The 14,767-nt window shown below is 45.4% G+C and overlaps 1 protein-coding gene across 1 annotated transcript in view; it reads right to left on the bottom strand.

Annotated features, from left to right (window-relative positions):
* Positions 1-939: 939 nt before the first annotated feature.
* The window catches only part of L3mbtl4 (L3MBTL histone methyl-lysine binding protein 4), a 335,303-nt gene continuing 321,475 nt past the window's right edge, over positions 940-14,767 (bottom strand). The window contains exons 14-15 of the mRNA XM_077792340.1: positions 5,096-5,158; positions 940-970 (exon numbers count right to left, since the gene is read on the bottom strand). Coding sequence (XP_077648466.1) covers positions 940-970; positions 5,096-5,158 — 94 coding nt within the window. The remainder of the gene's footprint in view (positions 971-5,095; positions 5,159-14,767) is intronic.

Here is a 14,767-nt window from a genome sequence, read left to right on the forward strand (position 1 = left end):
AGGGAAAAACAGCACTCCTGAACTCTCCACAGAGTGGGAGCCAGGAGGATTTCACTGTGGGTGGTATCTGGCCTACCAGCCAACACCAGTGTTAGAATGGGGACCCTAGGGTACCCACAGCTGGTGAAAGCTCCTCAGAAGAGTATTATCAGCTTCTGGAAGGGCCCACCCAACTGTTCTCCCATGACTCCTGGGCACGTTCTTTTGTGTAAGCTCCTGGCCTCCTTGGGGCAGCAACCAAGAAGTGGTTAATGGAATAAAAAAGAGATTTCATGAACTGCAAAATCATGTGCTTATTATTTTTTTAAAGAGTCATACTTTCCTGAGTAAAATACACAAAAGCCTCACAGGAAGTCTTTAAAGTGCCAGGCCTCCAGTCAGCAGGTATGAGCCATGTTCAGATGTGGTTCTGGTGAAAACACTAACAATGTATTGATGCATCTGCTTTTCTGATATTGTACCACTTGAGAGACTTGTGCTTGCAAGATGGAAAATGTCTTCTTTTATGGTGAGGGAAGGACACAGATGTATGTGTGGGCTTCTTTGGTCTGTTTGTTGCAACACATCATAGCAGAAAGGATCCCATCAACGATAACCACATTCATAAACCCACACTTGTGCCTGAGCGTCTGAGTCACTGGCACACCATCACTCTTCAAAATCCTCTATACACATGAACCACAGACACTTGAAAGTGTCCAGATTAAATATGGATATGACCATGGGGACATTCAAATCAAATTGATGGGTACCAATTTACTGCTGAAAGAGTCCTGGCACTGGCACGAGTTTGGAAGCACCTTTACTCTGTGACATCCTGGCCTGTGACAGTGTCTTCTTCTGTGAGGTCCTGGGAGTTCCTGAACATCAGGATGGAGTTGTAGATCTTCAGCGCAGGGCCCAGCTTGATCTTCATCACTCTGACGATGTCTGTCTGTGTCAGAAGCAGGAAGGCTTTGCCATCGATCTGCTGCAAACAAATAAACAAACACAAGTTAAAATATCCTGCCATTAAAGCTTGGTTACCCACTGGGAACTCCTGGGTGCTGAATGTGAGACCAAATCATCAAGGCCTCCATGGAGAGCTTGTCAGTGATGGAGAAGGACGTGGCCCTCATTGGGCTCAGGCCCACCCATTCATCAACTCCATCTCCTCCTAGGTCTTGGGACTGAAGTTATTTTGAAAAGGTGCTTACTCTCTTAATTAAGAATTCCATATACAAAAATTTTCCAGTATGAATTTCTGTTGTTGTGTTTAAAAAATCTTGGTCTTGAATTTGTATCAAAAGCTGTTAAAGTAATGCTGTAAATCTCCAAGAGTTTTGTTTTTTTCCCCCTGAGAGAATAATATGCAATGTGCATACTATCGCAGTACTTATAATACTGGAAACAATCCAGGGTTCCAATAAGAGCTGAAGTAAATAAATTATAGTATAGCCATGGGATGAGACACTAAGCAGGCACCCAAATTTACTTCTCTATGAAACATTTAATGATCTGAGAAATTTCATGAATTGTTAAGCAATAACACAGCATGTTGACACAAATCTCAAACTTGATTTTTTAAATTAAATATACATGACCACATGTATATATAATATTTAAAATATTTGAAATTTTACATCAAATGTTAACAGAAATTGTCTTTGGCTGGTGGAAGAGTGATTGGTTTTTATTATCTCCTTTTAATTTTCTTATATCTTAAATTTGTAAATATTTTATTTGCCTTAAAAACATTTTAAAATTAGCTCAGAAGGATTCTTGGCTCTAAATGAAGATCTAATGTCTGAATGAGTGGTGATAGATGTATCTGTAAGGTGTTTTGTTTTGTTTTTGGTGGTACTGGGAATTGAACCCCAGGGTCGCTTTACTACTTAGCTACATCCATGGTCCTTTTTTAATTTTTTTATTTTTGAGGAAGGTTGTTAACCTGCTTAGGGCCTTATTAAGTTGCTGAGGCTGACTTGGAACTTGGAATACTCCTGCCTAAGCTTCCTGAGCTGCTGGGATTATAGGCAAGCATCACTATATACCTGGCTGTATCAGTGATCCAGATTTTGAGAAATTGTTATACAATTTAATATGCATATACAATAGTATATGCATATGAAATCATCATGTTCTATGCCTTGAATGTATTCAACTTTTTTAAAGAGAGAGAGAGAGATAATTTTTTAATATTTATTTTTCAGTTTTCAGTGGACATAACATCTTTGTTTGTATGTGGTGCTGAGGATCGAACCCGGGCCACATGCATGCCAGGCGAGCGTGCTACCGCTTGAGCCACATCCCCAGCCCTTTAATTTTTATTAGACACTTAAATATTTTTAAATAGAAAATACTGTAGTGTGAAGTGTGATTTTTTCCTTGAGTCAGTAATGGTGAATGGCTAGCATAGAGACTGCTTGTCCACAGCTTCTTGAGGCACTGGGGACCTCAGAGCTTGTCTCCAGAGGCTTCTTGAGTGTCTTTCCCCCTGTAACACCACTGAAGTGATGGTGACGATACAGCTAACATTTGAGGTACAGCTTGACTCAGCTAAATCCTGGCTCCAGAATCACAGAGATAGGAATGAAAGGGGTTTCCATTCTAGCAACCCTTCCACAAACCTTGAACCATGGTTCTAAACCTTTTCAAATTTCATAATACAAATCCCTTCGAATTCATGTCTCACTGACAGTGATGATTCTTATAATGGAAGGAAGACTTACCCTGAGACCCCTGGGGTGTGATTTGAACATTTTAACTCTCTTTTAAAATTCTAATTTGTTACATATGACAGCAGAATGCAATTCAATTCATATTACACAAATAGAGCACAATTTTTCATGTCTCTGGTTGTACACAAAGTAGAGTCACACCACACCTTTGTGTCTTCATACATGTACCTAGGGTGTCTGTCTCATTCCACTGTCTTTCCTACCCTCATGCTTCCACCCCTTCCCCTCCCTCCCTTTACCCTATCTAAAGGTGGTCTATTCCTCCCATGCTGCCTCCCATCCCCGTTATGAATCAGCATCCTTGTATCAGAGAAAACATTTAGCATTTTTTTTGATTAGCTTATTTCACTTAGCATTATATTCTCCAACTCCATCTATTTACCTGCAAATGCCATGATTTTATTCTCTTTTAATGCTGAGTAATATTCCATTGTGTATATATACTGCATTTCTTTAGCCATTCATCTACTGAAGGGTATCTAGGTTGGTCCCACAATTTAGCTACTGTGAATTGTGCTGCTCTAAACATTGAAGTGGCTGCATCAGTGTGGTATGCTGTTTTTAAGTCCTTTGGGTATAAATCGAGGAGGGGGATAGCTGGGTAAAATGGTGGTTCCAGTTTTCCAAGGAATCTCTACACCACTTTCCAGATTGGCTGCACCAATATGCAGTCCCACCAGCAATGTATGAGTATGCCTTTTCCCCCACATCCTCACCAACATTTATTGTTGTTTGTATTCTTAATAGCTGCTATTCTGAGTGCAGTGAGATGAAGTCTTAGAGTGGTTTTGACTTGCATTTCTCTAATTGCTAGGTGTTGAACATTTTTTCATATATTTATTGATAGATTGAATATCATCTTCTGAGAAGCGTCTGTTCTGAACATTTTAATCCTTTAAAAGTTTGGAAAAGCTTCCTGTGCATTTATGATATATTGAAGATTTATCCATTTAGCACATACTAAAAGCAAATACTTTCCCCAGGGGCTAAAAAGCACACACTACAGGTGGAGGAGAGAGAATATGCCTCCTTCCATTCCTAACATGGGTCTGGCTCTAGCATTTTCAAGCAAAAATTGCTGTCCACATATCCAGTTGTCCTGAGAATAAGTGATGATGGTGAGGATACAGCTAACATTTAAGAAACTCTGATAACCTTCCATGTATTTGAACCTCCCAGTGACTCTGTAAAGTAGATGAGGAAACCTGAAATTCTAAGCTAAAAGGCTTGTGTTTCAGAGGGGAGGGAAGAGAGAAGTTGAGTTACCCCAGCACATAACAGAGTTGGCCAGGAAGGATCAAGCTGGAATAAAGTGGCCACAAAGGATTCTCTTTCCTGCTCATCATGTAGACAGACTCGGACAAGGTGGGTAACACAGACAGTAGACTACATGTATGAGGCTGGGTCAGCAGTGTCCAGGCTGTGCTACCCTCAGGTGGAACCAGGAGAACCTCGTTTCATTGGCAGCCAGTAGACCAATGCCATTCTGACTGGGCTCCATAGTGCTTCTCTTGTATGCATGTATGCTCTGAACTCGAGAGGAAGAGAGGTGTGTGGTGCTTTCCAGAGTCCTTAGGAGGGTACTTCTTTGGTAAGTTCTAAAGCTGTGAATGAGGTTCTGGAATACAATCCAACTCTGCTCTTTACTTGTGATGCCTAGCCCTCTTGAACCTGAACTTTTTCATGGTGAACTGTCAATGTAGAGTGTTTTGAGAATCAAAAGATAATGATTATAGGCCTGCACCACATGGCAGGCCTATGGTAATCACTGTCATTATTATTTGCATTATCATTCGGTTGTTGGTATTATTATTTGCAGTATCATTCTGTGGCCCATATGGCTATGGATACTAATTCCAGGAAAAATGTTAAGCAGTTCAGAAAATTCCCAACCAAGGGAAGGCAGGAGGCAGAGATCTTACAGGATTCTGTGGCTCCTCCACACCCCTCTTGAAGCAGGTGCTGGCAGGGATAACAGGATGGTCCCCCTTCTGCATTTGGAGCAGAGTCCCCTCTACTTCTTGGTTGTAGACCCAAGGGAAGATTCCTCTCTCCCCCCCCCCATATGGCCTCATGCAGAGACTGCATGATTAATTATCTTGTTCATTTACTCTTCCACCAAACAGTATATTTGTGGAGCATACTGTCTAAGGTGAGTGTCACAGCACTCTGTGACAAAGCAGAGCTAAATAAGTGAGAACTAAAGACAGTGGCTGCCCCTCTGCATCAGTCCCTCACTTACTGCTGGGCTCCTCCCCTGCTGGCTCCCTTTTCTCTTGCCTCCCCAAACTGCTCTTATTTATACTTAACTAAACAGAAATAAAGAACTTTGGGGCCAGAAGTATGGAAATATATCTGATTTTTACATTTCTTACCTCTTTCTTGAAGCACTTGGCATGTTCTTCGCAGCCCAAAAGAGACTGTACAAACTCAGCCACCTACAGCGCAAGATGAAAAGCCTAATTTAAGACACACACCTGAAATAATTTGGGGGTTGTAGTAAATCAACATGTGAGTAAAATAAACTTTGAATCCCTCAAACACTTGGGATTTAAATAGTAACTATCAAGTCACATTAGCATTTGTCAGCTGAGCAATGAGTCCTGCCCCCAGTGTCTTTTCTATCCTTTGATCACCAAGCTGACCTACACAGGGTCATGGTGATAACGGTGAAGTGATGGCTTCCCTCTGGGTGGGGTTCTGGCATTCTAGAAGCTTCTTGCACCTGAACATCCTGACCACACTCCAGTGTCAAGGTAGGCAGGGGACAGTAGCCTCATGCAGCAATATTCACAAGGACCACTGTATTTGTAGGCAGACTTGATGGCAGAGTCCCCTCTTAGGGCTGAGGCTCCAGGTCCTCACCCGGTGCCTGGCAGCCTGGAGGAAATCGTAAATCTATGCTGAGCTGGATTCCCAATTAAACAACCACAAAACTGAAGCCCAAGGAGGTGTAACAACTTACCCAAGCTTCCACATGGTCAGTGGGTAGCAGAGATGTTTTTGGACCTGGGTTTTCTACCTCCAAATCCTGAGTTCTGGAGACTTGGTCCCTTTCACTTGACTTCCCACCTCTCTTTTTTACCCTTTCTCTGTCCCCACATGCCCCATGTTCCTTATAATAAAAGAATTCAGTCAAGGATGGACTGTCAACTCAGGAAGCTATGGACTGGTCTCAATAGACAATTTAGGGGCGCTCCCTGAACAGACATGATAAAATGTAGACTCCTAACAAACCCAAATGACTGCTGGGCTCTGGCTATTTCTAGCTGGGTCTGGCACAGTGTCAGCAGGGGAGGAATGAAAGCAGAAGCACAATAGTAAATGGAATTGTGGGAGGGTGATTTGTAGGAGGACCTGTCCTCTTGCTTGTTTTTCCTCTTGGCTGTCTCTTTCCTGTGTTGACTGAATGGTGAGTGCTCACCCAGTCCCTCTCTGCATCTCACGGGGAAGGTCTCAAGAGGGCTGCGGAGCTCATGGTCTTATTCTAACAAGTTCCACCATCGCAGCATCCTGGGAGCACCCACTCCCTCAGAGCCCCCCATGAGAAGTAAGAAGATGCTCCTCCTCTCACTGCAGAAGAGCACCAGGTGATGGGTGGTGACCCAGGTTCTAGAACAGTCAGGGAGGACCAATGCCTCCAGACACACCCTATGGCTGCACACCTGAGTTCTATCTGCTTTATGCCCTTCCGGCACTGTGAGTCTATTTCATCATGGGTCCCTTTGCAATCATCCTTCTAGAGGTGATAAGGACTTAGAAAGTCCCTCCCAAACCAGCCATCACGCTGCATGTATTGGCATCACCCTGACCCAGGAGCTCTGGGATGAGTGCCCATGTGCTCAGGCCAGCTGTGGTTCTTAGCATGACAGGCCCAGTTTATTCAGAACCTGGGGCTCTGCAACACAAGTGGAAAAAGCTGAGGTTTTCTGAGTTCACCTGATTGTCTTCTTCTAGGTAAACAGGATGCACGGAGCATGTTTATAGCATCTGCAGGGAGCAGAAGAAAGTCATGGAAGGCCTCCGGTCAACTGGAACTCGGGTGACAAGAGCTTTGATGGTGGCTAAAGACTCCTAATGGGTCGCTGGCCCAAAACACTGAGAGATGGGGCATCTCTGTCCTTCCCCAGGCTGCTGTTCTAGATGAGCATGTCCTGAACCTGGCCAGGTGTGAGGCTTTGTGCTGGGGTTTGGAAGGGCTGCACCTGTGAGTTAACGGTTCAATGTGTGGTGGGAGGAGAGAGGGGGAGGAGTATAACACTCCTTTCTCATGACTATGACACATGGTCAAATGTGTGACCCTCCAGAGGAGAAGTGTAAAGGCACAGGCTTTTGCAAGAGAAGACTGCATCCAGGTGGGAACATCATAAGGATGGGGTCCCTGAGATGGTCACTGACGTAAGCTCCATCTTCCCATGGGTGGCAATTTGGGATGGATGTGTTGAGAAGACCTTCTAGATATGGAGGATCACAGGAGGCAGCCCAGAAGCAGGGCCACACAGTGTGGGTGGGAGCAGCAGTGAGCAGTCCAGGTCAGCTGGTACTGAGGAGGGCAAGGGGAGCGGCATCAGGAAAGGCAGGGTTGGCATGGCCGTCAGCAGGTGGCAGAAAGCCTGGCGCCCTGGTTCTCCAGCTCGGCCACACATTACATTCACCTGCAGAGCTTTCAGGCTGACTGAAGTCCAGGCTCAGTCCACAGAGATTGCAAATGAATGGAGCTGGACTGCATCCAGGTGCTGGGTATTTATTTTCAGAGCTCCCCAGCGGATGCTAATGTGCACTGAGGGCTGAGGAGCCACAGTGCCAGAGAAAGCTGGAGAGGTGACCCAGCAGCATCTAGATGGACTCGTGCTGGGTCTTCTGAGTGGGCAGGGCATTAGCGGAGGCATCAGCTGCAGTCAGCGGGAAACATGAGGGCTGGACATCTGCTCTGCGTGGGGAAGAGCCTAGAGCTGAGGAGGAGGGGATACAGGGGTAAAATCCCCAGAACTGGGGCTGGGTACCAGGGCAAAAGCAACCAAAGCTGAGTCCAGGAACATGTTCTAGGGTGGGGTTTCTCAACCTCAGTGCCACAACGCCTTGGGTCAGAGAACTGCTGTGGGGCGGTCCTGCGGAGGAGGGATTTTTAACAGCCTCCCTGGCCTCTACTCATTAGCTGCCACTTGCAGCTGTGACAGCCAAAAGATGCATCCAGATGTTGCCAATATCCCCGGGGGGTCAAAATCAACCCAGGTCCTCTTCTACTGTGGCTCTTTCACAGGGCTGAATGTCATAGAAGGAAAAAGGTGGAGAGAAAAGGGGGACCAGGAGTGAGCTAGAGACCCATGTGCCATCCCATCTCATTCAAGAGCCGTGGTGGGGGCGCCACGTCAACTGTCGGGACAGTGGCCTCCCTGTGGGATGGAGGGGCTCTTACATACTTGCTCAAGGGCTTCTGTTCACTGCAGAAGTGCTGCGCGTGGCTCTGGGTGTTTGCTATGTTAAATTGCCCTTTTCTGGACAAACAATGAAACAAGGACTCCATCCCCTCCTCAGTACCATTAGCCAAGAAATCACTGTCCCTGTCGAGGTAAACTAGCTTCTTTTAATGGGAATAAATAATGTGTCAAACCAAAGTGTCAACAGAGCAGAGTGAGGGCTGTGATCGAGGTGGCCTCCTCCTGCAGCTTTGCCCTTGCTCTCCAGAGGCAGTTGGGTAGCCACGTCTCCCTGGCCTACCACCTCTCTCAAACTCTCTGCTTTTCCAGAAAGACATTCCCATTCTACTCAGTCTGTTTTCCCAAAGTAAAGAATAAGTTCCATGAAACCTGTAGAACCAGACTATATGGCTAAGAATATAAAAATTGATTCAGTATTACTAGTTGATATTTATTTCCCCTAAGGTTTATTGACTTTTAATAGCAAGCCCGTTTTGCTACAGGTTTTCCACATGTGAAGTGGTGAGCTTTTAAGGAGAGTAACATCCAAAGGTTTTCCTCTCATTCTCCCCTTCAAAGAAAGTCTTTTTTTTTGTTCCCTTCAAGTTTGTGGTAAAACGCGGGTAGCTATTTATCGGCAGAAAATTCAATGAGAGAGGAGTGTCCATTTGTCCTCAGTCCATGAAAGAACAGCAGTGGGGTGGTTCTGCTGTTTTAAAGTAGCAGCTACTCTGCTGGAGACCGGTGGCAGCCCAGGCTTTGGCCATGGCTGTGGGAGCTCCCCATGGTGTGGGGATGACATGTGGGCGTGTGTCCTTGGCTGGGGCTGTGGGGGCTGACACACACCATTTTCTAGACTGTCAGGAACACAATGTCCTATGGCCAAAATCCCTGCTTTGCTTTGGAAGGACACTGAGTAAGTTAATTGTAGGTATGAGACAGCAGTCTGGGAAGACTAAGAAGGATGACACCGCCTGGGTTCTCAGATGAGCCCTTCACTGTACCCAGCTCACGTCCCCCCCACGACCTACTTTCTCGGCCTCCTCTCCAGAGCGCAGCAGGCCTCTGTTCCGCAGTGGGGCTGCTGCCTTCAATCTTCCTGGATGGTGGTGTTCTCCCTTGCTGAGCCTGGAGATGTGTGCCTGATTGTACTAGCTAAAAGTCCACTGGGGACCATGTTTCCAGTCTGAGTCTCATTTTTTAACAGCACAGTTTATTTGCCCTTTTTTAAGGGCTCAATTGTGAAGGCTGCTATGCTTAGCTAGCAGTACCCTGAATTTTTCAAAATACTCCCTCCTGTGTAAAGTCTGCTTTTAAAGTGACTTCCATCTTTTATAGTTAATGAACATTTAGGGAGCACTTGGTTGAGGCTCAGACAATTTATATGGGGTGCTTTAAGAAGTATTTTAAGATATAAGAGGTGCCAAGCATAACTGAGTCATATCTGTGGTGGTGAATGTGCACGCAACACTCACAGCCTGCCTGCATGTGCTTGGACACACACCTGGCAGGAAGACACTACATAAAATTCACCTTTGCATTCACTCACTCACTCAAATGTGCATCTGACACTCTGAGTGGAGGAGAGTTTGCTGTGAAGATGTAAAAATATAAAAATATTTTGGTTTTTACTCTCAGACATTGATGTATTTGAACAGGATATTTCCCTGGTCTAGAGTAAGAAATAAACTTACGCTGACCATAATTTAGCACAAGCTCACACCCATATCTAACGGAAGTTTCCCAAAACAATAACCTTCATGATACATCATGTATCTATTCTTGCCTTCCATTTCATAACCACTAAATTGACTTCACGGCCTAACTATGCTTTGAAAAACACTGTGGTGGGAGAGACAACCATGGTGATAAAGGAGTTGAAAGCCAGCTCACAGCTCTGGGAGTGTGACAAAGGCCCTGTTTGGCTTCTCTTCACAGGTAGCATCATGCAGAGCAGAGGCCTTTCTCCCAGGCCAGGGTGGCAGACAATGGGAACCTTCTCTCTCTTCTCTTCTGCTATAGACACTCATGTTAGGTCTCTGAATGGCGCTTTACGCAGGATGCCCAAGTTCATTTCAACACCCTGTCCTTGGCTACTGAGGCTCCCCTATGACCAGCGCTAACAAAGCACAAAAGGAGCCCCAGCCCCCACTGATCCTGCTCAGATCTGCACTGCCCTTTCAAATCCTCCTCCTCAATCACTATTTCATTGTGGCGTCCGGAGCGGGCTCGCACTCCACCGTTGGTGGGCACCCACTAAACACCCTGATGTGGACTCCCTTTGGAGAGCTGTCTTATTTTCAAAGATAGAAAAAGAACACAAACACAAAGCCTGCATTTTTCAATCCATCAAAGATCATTCTTGAGGACCTATTTCAGTGCTGAGAGAGGTGCTGTAGTGCATAAAGATACAGGCAAGAAATTTAGGATGTGCTCCTTGTCCTCAAGGGCATCTTGTTAGGATGATACCAAGGCTGAGACAAGTCAACATGAGGGAATAGGGAGAAGGTTGCCTTTGGAATGCCTCCCTGGTGGGAGTCATGGTTACCGAAGCACCAGGAAGCATTATGAGCAGGGGCGTTAGATGCAAGGCTCTTGGCCTCTCTGATTTTACTTAATTTATAAATGCTCTAAGGACTTTCCCAGCAATAAAAGGCTGTGATTGCGCGCGCGCGTGCGCGCGTGCACACACACACACACACACACACACACACACACACACACACACACACATAACAGAACTCAAGTACTGGGATGTCGCCTTCCTCACAGTCCTTGGTAGCATCCTCAGTCTTAGCCTTTCTCCTTGATCTTCCTTTTGAGAACTTCCCAGTCCTACTGAGACTTTTCCTGGTCTAGAGTAAGAAATAAACTTACGCTAAAACAATTCCAAAATTGTTTTAATATTAAGTGCCAAACTTGAAAATTGTCAGATCAGCCACCAGCCTCCCATTTCCTATTTACTGCTTGATGCTCCTTTTAGGGGGTCCTGTTCTTTTTGCTGTCATGCAAAGAAGCAAATGAAAGTTATCTCTCCTCCATTAAGAAAAACACAAGATTTCCAAATCTCCTGAAGTCCAACTCTGCAGCCCCAGCTAGGACCCTGAGCTGAACCTGCCATATGCCTTGCTGCATGGAAGGCTCTTGACTGGCCTCCCTGGGAGGCTTTTCTTCTGGGGCTTCCTCCAGCTCCTCCTTGACTCCCATTTGCATCTCCCCTTCCCCTGCACCTTTTATCTGAGCCTGGGTCCTCAGTTTTCAGAGTTGTCTCTGGGAGCACTGACTTGGAGCCCTTCCCTCACTGGTAATGACAGTGCCTCCTGTTTCCCTGTGTTGTCCCCTTGTCTCCAAACTGGGCCCTTTCCCCAAAGTTTCAGTATTCTGACAGCTCCAGCATTTCCCCACTTACTGGGCCTCCCAGCTCTCACATATTATTATCCTAATTAAGTACTAAACTGTGTAGTGCTCAGACTATAAATGGAATCACATTTGGCTGGTTTTACTTTTTCATCTTCTATGTCTAAACGACTTCCCTGTGCTGTTGCTTTTGCCTTTAAAACATTTACGGAAGTCAGGTTCTTCTCGTGGCAGCACCCAATCCAGACCCTGATTTCCCCACACCAGGGGCATGCTGGCAACTTCCTGGTTGTCCTCTTCTCCTTGGCTTCTCCCTCTTTCTGTAGACCTGTCATACTCATTTCCCTGAAACAGCACATTCACAAAGTGACTTTATGCCCGAGAACCTAATGTGACTTCAGCTGCCAAATGAGTCATGCCACTCCCCACCTGGCCTCTGAGGCCTTTGACACCTGGTCACCTTTCGCTTTCCCAGGTTATTTTCCTTCAGGCCCAGGGCTGCTGTTTGCATGGTGAACCTGATTCTGCCAGTGTAGCCTTAGGCAAGTCACTTAGCCTCTGGCTGACTCAATTTCCCCATCTGCCAAATGGGTGAAATAAAAATCTCGGCCTTACTATGGAGGACATATGGAACCAAGAGCTAGGAAACCAGCAAGAAAAGACTTACTTTCCAGATACAGAATTTCAAATAACAATCTTGAAAATTAAAAACAAATGACATGCCATTGAGTTCTCAGTTGAACTTCCTATTTGTGTAGTGTTGCTTCAAGGGCAAAACTATACATGATTTAAAGTTTTAAAGTTGAGGTTTGGTCATGTTGCTGAAGGGGACCAGGAGTGAGCTAGAAAAATTCATAAACAGGCAGACTTGGGACACTTTTAAGGAGAAAGACCACATTTTAGCCATTTTCCCAGACACACAGCCAGTTACTGGCACATTCCAGGTCAACTCTCCATGACCAGGACCATCCAGGCCTTTCTAAGAGTGGAAGGAGAGGTAGGCAGCATGGCATCCTGTAAAACAATGGCAGACCACTCTGTTTCTGCTAAAGGACTCCGGGCGCAGGCCCATCATGTGAAGTGCCTGGGGAGGAGTGAGAACAGGGACCTCAGTCCAAGCCTACAAAGGAAGGCTCAACCATGGGAAAGTCAAGGTGACCACAGGAAGCGCTCAGCAAATATTTTGTGACAAATTTAACTCCAGTTGTAACTTGAATCTTGCCCTCCAGGGTTTTCGTCATTGAAATAAAAAGTTCCCAAGCCTAACTAGGGAAACAATACCTTTATCAGAAAGAAATTCCACCAAACAGTGTACTCCTTATAATAAGATGGCTTTAAATATGAAGTAGTCCTATTGCATTATAGCAAGCAATGGGGCTTAACGGATCCTTATTAAAAAACAATATTGTAAGGCATGATTATATTAAAATATGATCTGTTTTTTCCCTCTGTGCAGCATCTTACACAATGTTGATACCATATGCACTTTAAAAACCAACCTAATGTTGACCTGATCATCTTGTGGCTTTGGGTGAAGAAATGGGAAGCAAGGCCTGCTTGCAGAGAATGTACTTGGTGCTCTGGGCCAGTGCTATCTTCCAGCAAGGATGTTGCTGGGACTCAAGTCTAAGATGCTTATACATTTGTACTTCCTCAAATCAAAGCTGGGATGTGGACTTGGAGGTTTAAATTAGCCCTGGGCAGATAGTGATGAAGCACAGGGCAGCACTGGATAAGGCTGGGAAGAGGAGACACAAAACTAACTGGGCTTTCCTAATTTCCTCAAAATCATGTCTGGCTTCTCACTGCATTTGAATTTAACTTAATATAGAGGATGTGCTGCCTGAAAGAAAAAGGGTATTTTCCCAGGCAACAGAGACGCCCAACAAAGGCTGGTCCCATCCCATGGCCCTGGCGCTCACCTGGTCCACTGTCCACCGGGCCACCTGGCTGGCCTGGATGTCAGCTACACCTGGCAGCAGCTTGCAGTGCTGCTCCCTGCCGAGGGGAAGCTCCCGAGAAGGGTGGGCTGACATGGAAGTCAGGAAGACCGATTGGTGCAGGGCCTGCTGGTTCTGCTCAGCTGAGTATTCTGAAAGAGAGGCAGTGTGGAGTGAGCAGCAGGTCAGCCTGGAGCCGAGGGCCTGTGGTCAGGGTAGGGAAGATGCAGACACAACCAACAGCCTTGTCTCCTGCTTATACAAGGTCACACGGCCAGGAGTCCCCATGCATAGCCACCATGGTTCTGCTTTAGAACAGTGGCCTAGCCAAAATAGATGTCATGTTAGGCCCTGAAGACTGTGGCTGCTTGCTTTAAATACAAATCATTTCTGTGAGATACTGTTTGATGGCCAATGAAGGACTAGCTTGTCACTGCCTCTGGCTTCTCTCTCCTTAAATCAGAGGAGAGATTTAAGGAACCAAGGACCCACTCAGAATGTGAATGCTGAGCAGATTGGCATACTGAACTATCTGGGATGTGTATGTACAAAAGAACAATTTCTTCCTGGAAGCCATTCTATACATCTCTAAAGCTGGCCAGGTCCACATCTGGCTTCCTAAATCCCCTGGTGACACTGAATGAAATGTAGCACAGGGTCCTCATGAGAACTGGGGTGACATCAGCTGCTGCTGTCAATCCCCAGCACACAATAACCTCAGGTGGGAATCTGGGGCAGCTAAGGATTTCTGGAAAGCAGCCTCCGCTGAGATGTGATTTCCCTGGCACAGGCATTCTTAAGTGGGGTGCTCTCTTTTCTGAACAAAAGCTCTGAGTGCACCAGGGTTGTGAGGGCATAAAGAACAATGGCTGCTGCTTGCCCAAGAGTGGCTCCTCTTGAAGTGAGACTTCAATGGGATTGATGCACTTCAATGTCATTTTTATCAACACTTCTGTTTAGTTTTTCCCCTCAATAATGACTTCACTATTTATTTATTTGTTTATTGCAGTGCTGATGATTGAACCCGGGGCCTCATGCATGCTAGGCAAGTGCTCTACCATACTATTACATCCCTAGTCCCAAAGTAACTTTATTCTTAAGTTACATCCCAACATTTAAGATAGACCATAGATTTAAATCCTCTATTTTACTTTGAATCTACAAACGGGCAAGGAACAAAAACATGTTACAGAGATTTCAGAGAAAAACATTGCCTTTATAATATTGTCTAAGATACTTTTGACGTGCATTAGCAAAATAAAACTACCAATATTTAAAAAGACTTTGAAAAGACACATTATGAAAAGAAATATTTCAAGAAAAAAAGTACACC

Source organism: Urocitellus parryii, chromosome 13, assembly GCF_045843805.1.
Source record: "Urocitellus parryii isolate mUroPar1 chromosome 13, mUroPar1.hap1, whole genome shotgun sequence".
Lineage (NCBI taxonomy): Eukaryota > Metazoa > Chordata > Mammalia > Rodentia > Sciuridae > Urocitellus > Urocitellus parryii.